Here is a 12,076-nt window from a genome sequence, read left to right as displayed (position 1 = left end):
GCAACTTAATTACAGAAACTTACACAGATAAGCAAGAAAACAATATATACCATCTTCTTTAGCTTCAAGAGTTACCTCTTAGATGCCTCCTCTTCTTTTCTGGAAGCATTGTACAGCAGATCCCAGACACTGGCAATTTACCACAACAGTTTATAGTGTGCGTCAGTCTCAGACTTTAAAACCCGACCACCAGGTGATTCGCACACCAGACAGAAACAGCAGTTCCTCTCATCTCACATCCAGTTGTAGTCAGAGTTCCCCAGACTTAAACTCATCACAACAATGACTTTCTGTAGCTGGCTTACGGAGCCCAGAAACCCAGGAAGATCTACATAACACATACAACATTCTGCCTCTGAGATTTTTATTCAATGCCAGCAGAGCGCCCAGGGGGGCATTCTCCACCTTGTTTTCTATCCAGGGAGCCTGAGGTAGGCATCACGATTTCTGGAAAGACACTTGGGTTTTATTCTCCCAGTTCCCACAACAGAGTTCACTCCAGTAAGTACTTACTGAATGATGCTACCTAAGGTTCTGGAATTGAATGCACTCCTAACAATCCTGATGGTGGAAACCGGAAAATATAGTTGACAAAAGGCAGACTGGATGGGTGGAGAAAGGTCAAGGTAGGTCCTCATATTACAAAGCGGGGCATCAAGAGGTCACTGCTGAGCACCCACCAAGTTACCGTCAAGCATTACCAATGAAGGAAGGCAACAGGAGAACAAAACGTAAAGCCCAAGCTTACAAGGAAGACGAGGCGCCCAGGGAGAGCATCTATGAGACACACATCCCTGCCGAGAAATCCCAGCAGTTGGGCAGGAGCTGCAGGGCAGCTAGGGGGCAGCCATGGATTGGGGAGGAACAGGACCTCCGCTTCCATCACTGGGTGCTTCTGTCCTCCTCGCTTTGTCTTTCCAAGCTCGTACTACCCAACAGTATTTTGTAAGCGAACACAAAACTTTAAAAGAACCACCCTAACACTGGAGGACCATCAATCCTGACCCCTAAACAACTCCATATCAGCTGACCTAGGAGACAGGTCCTTGAAACAGACACTGGAATGTACGCACACGCATGCACAGAACAACCCCTCCATCACCCACTTACACAGCTGTTGGGGTGAGTGCACATAGAATTAGCCTGGAGGGACACTCACTCCCACACCCTAGAAAAATTGCACACCATTTTCTCTCAGATGCATCTACACGTCAGGCCAGGTTCCCCCCACACACACATGCCTCAGAGGTGCAATCTGTTATCACATCTGCATCTGCAACAAGTAGTCCACACAGGCCTCCCCTCTAGAACAGCCTTACCCTGGGCGCCTTCAGAAACCTAACCACATGGGCACACACACACACACACACACACACACACACACACTTCCACCAACGCGAAGTTGTTACCTCTATCCCTTTTTCCCTGAAGATTATAATCATAACACTGTTCTTCCATAACTAATTGATCACTGCATCCAAAACCCAGCTGGCATTTTAGGTCTTTTTTATTTCAAAAGTAAACAGGACCCAAGACCCCAGGGCTACCATTCTAACTGCATGACCCGTGCTGTAGCCCTCTCCCTCAGGACCACTGGCCTTGCCGCAGCTCTCCTGTCTCCCTTCGACTGAAGATTCTCTACAGAACATACATAAGACATATACCTTGTGTGCACAAAAGCAGAAATCTATGGTCTTTACACATCAAAGCAACATTGACAGAAAATAAATGCTAACTAACAGGTATATTGGCCATAAGGGGGTACACATTCAGGAAGGAAAGCGCACCTGCAGCAAGCTTTGGAAATAACCTTCTGCAGACTCTTGGTGAAGGGCTATTTGAAAAAAGAAAGCACACCCAGTACAAAGGCACAAATCCACAGGAACACTGCAGTGTGCAGCCACAGGAGGGCAAACGCTCATGGCTATTTAAACTTCCAAGAAGAGGGAGAGATTGAGGGGACTTTCTTGAGCCTTTGCCTGGACACAGATGGCCCAAAAGAGGTCACTTGGGAGGCAGACCTCAGGTTTGTTTATTCGAGAAAGATATTTATAAGTAGGAATTTTAAGGAAGAGAAACTCACAACTTAAAGGACGTCAATATTTGTTTCAGACTGCCAGTTATCCAGCACATTCTGCTTACAGAAAATGAGGAATTACACTGTGAATTACAATGCTTATCTGAAACACACCCTCCAAAAAGGAATCCTAGTCTAAAAATCAGGAAGTCACAGAAATCACTGATGAATTACAACACTAGCATGTTATCATGACCTTCAAATTTTCTTCTCCACTGCTGTAAAGTGATACAGGAAAAACAGGATTTTATATCTTTTGGTTTCAAATGCCCACATCTAAAATCAGACAGGGATTAAGTTTCCTTAGACTACACAGATAATTTGTGAACACAGGATGGAAGTTTTCCCCAAAAGGCTATTCCTTTGGTCCAACTGTCAGCTAAAGAATATTTAACATGACACATCACCAATCAGAGTAAATGTGTTAATATTTATACTTTAAAAAAAAAAAAAAAAACAGAAAAACAGGAAATTTTCCAAAGTTACTTGGGTCTCTATTCAGTACAAAAACTTGGGATTCCACGTGACCCACGCAGTTAGTTACCAAATGTTTAAAAGAGTCTCTCATGCACGTGCACATGGAAACACTGGGTAAGATATAAAAATTGGCGGAACAGGATGCAGTCGCCTCTGACATAAGCCAATGTAGAAAGACATAATAGCTTTCTTTTTTAAAGCTTTTCTTTTTAAATAATCTCTACACCCAACATGGGGCTCAAATCCACAACCCCAAGATCAAGAGCCTCATACTCTATTGACCGAGTTAGCCAGGCTAACCCTTTTAAATACTCTTTTTTTCTAAGTCAATTCTACATGCATGTAATGGCTAGTTACTGTTGGCCTACATGTGACCCCAGAGTCCACTCTGAAAGAGGGGCCCCAGAGCAAGGCAATGGTGCGGCAATGCCAGATTTTACAAGGGTGACAGCGTACCATGAAACCACCCACTGCCCACAGCAAAACTGAGCATGTGCAAGTCCTGTAGGAAACAACTCCCCCAAAGTCACCTGAAGAGGACTTTGAGACCCATGGACTATCTTTTCGGAGAAACCGTCAAAGGTAACTTTCAAAGCCCCAAGAGAATATCTAAGAAGTAACAATTCCTCTGCATTCTTACTGGCAACTCAAAGTCAAAAGTCAACTCAAAATTCCCACTTAAATGAGTCATTCTCGGGGTGCCTGGTGGGGCTCAGTCAGTTCCGGGTCTGCCCCCGGGCTCAGGTCATGATCCCCGGTCCTGGGATCCAGCCCCATGACAGGCTCCCTGCTCAGTGGGGAGTCTGCTGCTCCCTCTTGCCACGACCACCACTTCCCCAGCCCCCCACTTGTGCCCTCCCCCACCTTTCAAATAAATGAAATTTTTTTAAAAATTAGAAAATAAATGAGTCATTCAGGGCAGAATTCAAGTCCTGGATTCAACAAACACAGGACATGAGCCCAGTCAGTCTCCACTCTGATGGCAAGCCCCAGCACCACCTCTGTGGCCCCCTGGCCCGCACTGGTAAAGGCAAAGACCACCTCTCCCTCCCCTCTCCCTTCTCCCACTCTAATGTCCTCCTGGCAATGGCCCAGGACAGCATTCTTGGCCCCAGAATAACCATCAGACTAAGGGACTGGCCAAGAGCCATGCTCACAGCCTGAACGCGGCCCTTCCCAGGGGCTGACCAGTGACCACTGATGAGTCCATCATCCTGCACCCCAAGGCTGTGTCCCCAAAGACAACACAGGGAAGGATGGGCATCCTCGGCCCAGGGCCACTTCGCCAAGGTCCCCCATGAATAACACTTGCTCCTCCCCGCAACTCCCACCCAGAGGACCAGCAGCAGCCCCCGGACCAGCATGCCACTTACCACTGGGCTTCATCTCCCGCACGTAGTTGCTGGGAAACCAGCCAGTCTTGCCATTGTGCGTGCCCTCCCACCAGCCGCCTTCTTCCACCCGTGTCACGTGAATGACGTCCCCTTTCGTAAAGGAGAGCTCGTCTTCATTGGTCTGCTGGAAGTTAAACTTTGCTCTCACTACCAGTTGGCTGTTGCTATTGTCAGTCATGTCCTAAAAAGGGAAGAAGGGGAAAAAATGTCACGTCTACGTCATCACAAAATTAGATTATGTGTTACTAGAATACAAGGAGTGCAAGCACCTCATTCCGCCATGAGAACATTTAAAGCATAGACTGCCTGCGGGACACCCTGACCACCACTGCCCAGTTCCAGCCCAGAGGAAACCCTCTTCACAGTCTGAAAGGCCTTACTCCGGCCATGGTTCTGCCTACTTCAACAGGACACACTTTAATATGTAGACTTACATCACATTATATGGTACATGTCTACTGTTAGGGAAAACATATTGTGGTCCTTTTAGCATTATAACAACTTTAGTCTTAATTGTGTAACTTAACGGTACAGCTGTGCCATTAACTCATTCTCTATTACTGGACTTAAAGTTTTTTCTACTATTCTACTGTAAAACAAGACTTCGTTAAAACTATGCACATTTTCAAACACACCTGTGTATAAGCTTATATGTTAAATTCAGGTCAGAAAATATATAGGACACATTCTAAATTTTAGTACCAATTTCTAAATTGCCCTCCAGAAAGTTCTAATTACAGCAAGCTACATTTCCACCAACAGTACTTAAGAGCTAGCTCTTCACATGTTCACCAGCACTGAAAATTATCCAGCATTTTGATTTGTGTCAAACTGCTGGAAAGATATGGTATCTCTTTTTACTCTGCATTTTTTCATGAGAGTAAGCCTATGTGCCCAACTCCAAAAGACAGGAAGAGGGAGGCAGATTGGCTAGAGTTTCTTTTCACTTCCATCAATCCTGGACGGGGTGCTAGAGAGGCTTGCCACTGGGATCTACCAACAGGAGTAAAATAAACACCTCCTCAAGAAAAGTCACATCTCCTGACAAAGGGAGCCAAAGAAGGACAGCATACAGGCCCACTCACCCACTGACAGGGGTACACCCTCAGCCTGCACCGTCCACAGGGATGGAGAAGGACATTTGATACCCCACCAAGTACCAGTGCCACGCCTGCACTGGTGACATCAGTAAGGATCAGACAGGGAGTCCCTACCTCTACCCGCCCCCAGGCAGCAGCCAGTGGGCCCCTCTGCCCACACAGGTGTCCCCCATCCTGCAGGCAGCTTTGGAGGAGGGCCTGGGCCCAGCCGGTCCCCCTCCCCCACCCAGCAAGAACCCCAGCAATACCAGTTGGGTGAGGCCAACCAGACCCCACCAGAAGGACTCTGAAAACTAAGCTGCCCCCGGGAAGCACAGCTGACTGACTGCTAGCTCAGCTTATCTTTGCAAACCACAATCATCTTTGCACCAGTTGTCCACCATGATCTTCCTTACATTCTCCTTCCTGTGACCCACACTGGGCAAGCTGGCTTTGTGTGAGACCTGAACAGAGCCCATCCTGACAAGTTTTCACAACGGAACACAACATGTAATCAAGCACACAAGCAGAGCAGATTCCACAGAGGTCAAATAGTCATCCCCACCCCAGAACGAGCCTGCAGCCAGCCCATCCGCCTCACTTGGCCACCAGTGCTGAGGCCCTCTCTCCAGGCATAACACTGACCAGAACACGGCAAATGAGGTCAACTATACTCTCCCCGCCAAGCTGCAATTTTTTCTGCACGCAGCCACATGTTAGACAAACATCACTGACACCTCCTCCACTTGAGAAATGGTCAACCCACAACAGAAAGACAGGTGTCCGAGGACAGGCAGCCTAGATCCATCTAAATTCCTGGATCCACCAATGTCCACTGGTTCAGCACCTACTAGAGACATATGTTCAAGATGTCCTAAGGAGCGCTGCTAAGAGAACAGGACGCCAAAGGCGGGATGCAAAGGCGGACATGCCACACCAGACACCGCAACAACTCCACACCGAAGTCCGCCTCCTATCCTAACACAGACAAGAAGAGCTCAAGTCACTGCTGCTGAGGTCAGAAAACCAGAAGCATGTATTTAGCCACTATCTTATTTTGGATTTCTCTTCTTCCCCTTTCTCAAAGCTCTCTGGCAAATAAAGCTCATCAGAAAGGTAAACATAACAAAGGGGACACTAGTCAGGTCTGCTTCCTGTTCTTGCATGCGAATGTGTGACTTGTAGAAACTCATCCAGTGTTTTCTAGATGTACGTTTCAGGTAGGTCAGTGACAGGGCACATGTATAGTACCTCCTGTGGGGGCAGTCACCTGTACCCAGCACAGACATCTGTTCTTAACAGCCCACAAAGGGCTGCCTGATGCCCACAAAGGCCCGCCTGTCAAAACCACCCACATCCAGAGCTTCCTCAAGCAGTCTACTCTATGTTCTGAAGTTATCCTAATCATCCAAAACTAGGATATCCTGGAGTGCTGCCTTCACGTGAACTTCATCCTCTGTTCCCTGGAATTACCTATAATTTCCCTGATAGTAGAAAAGCCTGTCAAAGACCCAATTTCAACTCCAATGGCTAATACTTCCCAGTCTTGTGATCTTGTATAAAGATCATGACTCCTCTAGGCTTGTTTCCTCAGAAGATATTCCCTCAAACAGAAGATGCTAGCCATCAGACCACCTCCCTTCGAAACCGTGTAGGGCACTGCCACTCCCAAGACAGGGGTGGTACTTTCAGGGAGCTCTGTCCAGCCCCTTGGGCACACGTGCAGACTCCGCACTTGTACCTCTGGTTAAGCACGTGTCTCCTGACGGCCAAAGCTAAGATTTATTTTGATGGGATCACAAAATCAGTGTTCAAGAAACCATGAATTTTTAGATTATGGAAAATTTCAAACACAAAGTAGAAAATGATGGTAGGTGGAGGTCCACCTGTCACCTACTCATCCTCCCACTTGTGTACGCTGTTTTGGCTACTAACCCCTTTTTGGTTAGGTCACTTCCAAGTATCTTCTCCCATTCCATTTGTTGACTTTCTTCGATGTAATAAAGCCTTTTTTTTTTTTTTAAAGCGTACTCATAAGTTTTTTTTTTTTTCCCTTGCCTGAGGAGACATACCTAGAAAAAGGTTTCTATGGCCTTTGTTTTCTCCTAGGAGTTTTAGGATTTTGGTCTCACATTTAGATCTTTAACTCATTTTGAGTTTATTTTTGTGCATGATGTGAGAAAGTGGTCCAGTTTTTCCCCACTGTATATTCTTGCCGGCTCTGCTATAGATTAACTGACAGAGCTGTGGGTTTATTTCTAGGCTCTCAATTCTGTTCCAATGATCTTGTGCCAGTTCTGTACTGACTGTTACAGCTTTGTAGTGCACCTTGAAATCTGGGATTGGGATACCTCCAGCTTTGTTCTTTCTCAAGACTGCCTTGGCTATCTGAAGTCTTTTGTGGCTCCAAACAAATTGTACTATTACTTGTTCTAGTTCTGTGACAAAATAACTATTGTTTTGGCAGGCACTACATCAAATCTACAGACTGCTTTGGGGAGCATGGGAATGTTAACAGTACGGACTCTTCTATACAGGAGCATGTTTGCATTTGTTTGCATCGTCTTCAAATTCTTTCACCATTTTCTAGTGTTCAGAGTACAGGTCTTTAATCCCCTTGATTAGGCTTATTCCTTTTTTATTCTTTTTGGCACAACTGTAAATGAAAATAAGAAAACAATTTCTCTTTCTGGTGCCCATCAACCAGCTTTAAATATACATTTTGCCATTCTTATTTCATTATAATTTTTAATCCAAGAAAATTACCTCAAAGTACTATTAACAACACCTGCAAAAAACCTAAAGACAAAGAAGGTCGTCCTCAGGGAGCATGGTAAGAGAAGCCTAACGCTGCTCCTCACCACCAGCAGCTAATGGGGTCTCTTCCAATCACAGACACTAAACAGGAGGGATGGTAGATGGCTTTTTATTTCTGATGTAACTTAAACTTTCTCCAGCTCATTAAAAATTAATCCTATGCATGTTGTGATCTCAGTAACATTCACTATTCACTAAACATTATATTTAACTGCATTTTACTTAGAACTATACATTTGCAATCTAGTCTTCATGTATTCCAAAATAAGTAGTTACAAAACTGGCACAAGTAGTGGTGCCTGGGTGGCTCAGTTGGTTGAAGAGTCTGACTCGATTTCTCCTCGGCTGTGATCTCAGGGTCAGAAGATAGAGCTCTGCACAGTGCAAAAGCCTACTTGGGATTCTCTCTCTGCCCTTCCCCCATACCTCACATGCACCCATGCTGTAAAATAAAATTTTAAAAACTTGGCACAACAGATATTTCTTTACCCAGTTTGCTACATTTGCTTTTTCTACATTTTACCCCAGGAATTTTATAAAAGCCAAATTTAAAACATTTTCCAAGTAGTTTGTATATTTTTTCTCAATTTGGAATTAAAATATTCCCAACAGTGCTCTGCAAAATTCACCTAACATCAAACCCTGTGCCTCATGGGGTCAACTGGGAGGGTTATCTGAGGGACTGCAGGAACAGTGTCTGGAACAGTACACGGAACAGTGCACACAAAACAGTGGTACAGAGTGTAACACACACAAGAACAGAAACAAGAAGGAGGCCTCTAAGGAGAAACAGGCAAACAGCAATGAGTGAGCTTATGTTCAAAAAGTTCAGGAAATGTAAAAATTACAATCCCTTTCATAGCTTCCTTTTTAACCCTCCTTCATGAATTAAAGTCAAATTCCCTACACAAAATACAACTCTAACCAATTTATTTCTTTAAGGTCACCTTTAGTTTATTTAACAATATTCCTTTCTGTGTCAAAGCAGACAACGTAGCCATGGTCCATAAACACTCAAAAGCTGGATTCTCTTTAGACTCATGTGCAAGACCACTGGTCTCCAACACAGGTTTACTAAAATGGTACCCGAAAGGAAAGTGACATGACTAACTCATTAAACTAACTGCAAACTGCCCATTAGCTCAAAAGAGGGCTCTGTTTCTACAAGGACAACCAGGATGGCCTCTCCACACAGTGCCCGTTCAGTGCTGTCCACTTCCTCCCTGCCAGTTCCACAGTCACTGTTCTTTGCTCACAGCCTGTATCTTAACAGTGAGACATGGATTTTTCTTCACTTCCCAAGATAACCATTCATTTCAATTCCTTATTCACTCCACTACCAGCCATTAGAAGGGAGTCTCTCCTCCACAAATCTCATCCTGACTCAGGAAAGTACTCTAAGTCATGCTTTTAGAAAGACCATCTTTTGATTCTTTAGCTGATAGCCATTTCTTCTTTATACATCTAAATTTCTTATTCCCATACTTCCATACATTTGCAGAAAGCAAATAAAATACAAGGGATAAGGAAAACACTTTAAAGCCCCTATCTCTCTAGATTATCTAAGGAGTCTTAAAATATAACCCCCCAAAGTATACAAAAGCAATCAAATATAACATCTGGATCATGTGGTGATAAGCAAATTCCATGCCCACATAAAGGAACAATAGGCACAAGCCAAAGCGCCCTTGGCTGAGCAGCCCCTGGTTCACACTCATCCCCCAATATACTTCAATCAACTCAAACTTACCAAACTTCGGTACTGGCCCTGGAACAACTTTGAAGTCCGACTGTGCGAAGGCTGAGCTCCCAGGGAGTCAAAAGACTTTATCCGATGAGACGAGGGCCGAGCACACACAGAGTCACTTCCCAGGCCGATGTCTGTAAAGGTCATGCATAGAGAAGAGGAGCTGAGAGGCTGGAAAGCGCACCGCCCCTCACTGCACACCCTCTCTCCGCTGGTTGGGGGGGAGGGGGGTGACCCTTCCCCATGGCAGCCCCCACCCCCCCACCCTAGGGAGCACACAGCAGGCAGCAGGCAAGGCAGGCAAGGCAGACCTCCTGCCAAAGCAGCAACATGTACACAAGCACTCCTCAGGAATTAACTTCAGAGAACTATTTGTCAGTTCTTCTCTAGTATAATTTTCAAATTTCTGAAAGGATTTATAACTTTTTACTATCTTCCCTTCCACATGGAAAAAACAAGCCTCTCAAATTCTGAGCATCCCCAAACACATCACGCCTGCCCGACCACTTCTCCAGGACAGAGCTTCCTGCACTAAGCAGCAGGAATTATTTTGCAAAAACCAAGAGAAAAATCCCCTTAGCACTTTTAGCTAGAGGCCGTTCTGAGGATGTACTTCCTTGAAACAAAGGCAGCCACACTTTACTTCACAAAGCTGCTGGAAGGACTGAAGTGAACAGCTATGAAAGTGCTCCACTCACTCCCGCAAGTCTCCTCAGGACCAGACACTCTCACTTAGGCCAACCAAACAGTAAATGTTAGCAACCCATTTCTTAGAAGCGAGTTGACTGAGAAGAAAATGAGGCCATGAAGAAACTTTCCTGGGAAATCACTATACCGAGACCCACCCACACACCTAGCAATTTCTAAAGCTACTAAACACATGGGGAGTCTTCTTTAAAAATATCCTTGGGGCGCCCGGGTGGCTCGGTTTGTGAAGCAGTCAACTCGATTTTGGCTCAGGTCATGATCTCAGGGTCGTGAGATCAAGCCCCGCATCGGGCTCCATGATGAGTGCAGAGCCTGCTTGGGGTTCTCTCAGTCTCTCTCCACCCCATCCCCACTCACTCCCTAAAAATAAATAAAATAGTACCAAAAAAAAAAAAAAGAATATCCTTAAGCTGGAAGTGTCCAGTTCCTATTTTTCTGGCAGATCTGTTGGGGTTGGCTTACATAGTGTCTTATAACATTGCCAATTTTATAGCTGTCAATTGCAAATCTGACATTCTCACAGAAGGCCCAGATTTCAACTGTTCCTGAAGCACACAGGCTGTAGCACCCCCGGGGCCTATACTCCCTGAGACAGAAGTAGGGCTGTATGCACAGAGAGGAGCCCACCTGGGCTTCTGTCCTTCTTGCTGCCTACCTGGCTCTACAGACACTGGTATCTGGAAACCCAGTCCTCAAACAGCCCTGGCAGCCCAGTCTTACATCTCTACCAGAGCACCTCTAAAAGACGATGCCACCCTCAGGTCCTGCCTCAGGCTGTAATAATTGCCAGGGCTTTCTACTACAGCAAGACACAGGCCTTGGGAATCTCAAGCACAAAACCAGCCCTTAAGGGAAAAAAAAAAAAAAAAGCCAAAAAACAAAAAACAGCCCCCCTCAAGGGTATTCCACGGAGATTCTGCCCACAATGGCTACTCGCTGTACCCCCTCTGTTCTCACCTGACTCCACCTTTTAAGGGACTGTTCAGTGCAATGGATGTGTCTCATAACATCCCATTTTCCCATTATCTGTCGTCTGTTCAGTTTAAAGTTTTCATCAATATACCCAAAGAACACAAGGGTCTTTAGGTGGCAGAAGGGAAATTCTAACATGCTTCTCCCCACAAAGCCTACAAACTTGAAACTGCAATTGTGCTGGCGTTCATTTAAAAGTGAGATAAAAAAAGACAGGGTCATTTCCATCACACTGACTTCAGTAACAAAATTTAAGAACAAACAGCCCAGTATAAAAGCAGAAAGTTCTCGGGGCACCTGAGTGGCTGAGTCAGCTAGGTGTCCAACTCTTGATTTACAGGCCAGGCTGTAACTCAGGGTCCCGGGATCTAACCCCACATCAGGCTCTACACTCAGCACAGTGGGCTTGAAATTCTCTTTCCCTCTGCCTCCGCCCCTCCCCCTTGTACACTAGCATGCATTCTCTCAAAAACAAAACAACAAAAAGGCAGAAACTTCTTTCTAGCTGAGAAGCTTACAGTGTCAACACTGAAAAGAAGAACACCAAGTTTACCAAGTTTATCTCAGAACTTTCCAAACAGGTCTTTGTCAAGAACATCTTACATCCACTAAGTGTCCAATGCTCTCAAGGGTATGGAAGCAATATCTCTGCACCAGACAGGATGAAAACAATGGCATCGTGCCCAGCAGACAGCAGATTCCATCCACATTCATTATGAAGAGCACCTGCCTGAGGGCACAGACCAGAGCTGCCCCATGGCACCTGCCCCTCATCTTCCCTAACCTGGCACCTGTTCTTCAACTG

The 12,076-nt window shown here is 45.5% G+C and overlaps 1 protein-coding gene across 15 annotated transcripts in view; it reads right to left on the bottom strand.

Annotated features, from left to right (window-relative positions):
* The window catches only part of ARHGEF7 (Rho guanine nucleotide exchange factor 7), a 123,501-nt gene that overhangs the window by 54,813 nt on the left and 56,612 nt on the right, over positions 1–12,076 (bottom strand). For all 15 annotated transcript variants that reach the window (XM_072761030.1, XM_072761033.1, XM_026008847.2 and 12 more), the window contains 2 exons: positions 9,595–9,725; positions 3,928–4,129 (listed from right to left, as the gene is read on the bottom strand). In XM_072761030.1, the coding sequence (XP_072617131.1) occupies positions 3,928–4,126 (199 nt within the window). In that variant the 5' untranslated portion in view covers positions 4,127–4,129; positions 9,595–9,725. The remainder of the gene's footprint in view (positions 1–3,927; positions 4,130–9,594; positions 9,726–12,076) is intronic.

Source organism: Vulpes vulpes, chromosome 6, assembly GCF_048418805.1.
Source record: "Vulpes vulpes isolate BD-2025 chromosome 6, VulVul3, whole genome shotgun sequence".
NCBI classification, from domain to species: Eukaryota; Metazoa; Chordata; class Mammalia; order Carnivora; family Canidae; genus Vulpes; species Vulpes vulpes.
Note: the sequence above shows the minus strand (reverse complement) of the source record. Positions and strands in the feature narration are given on the sequence as shown.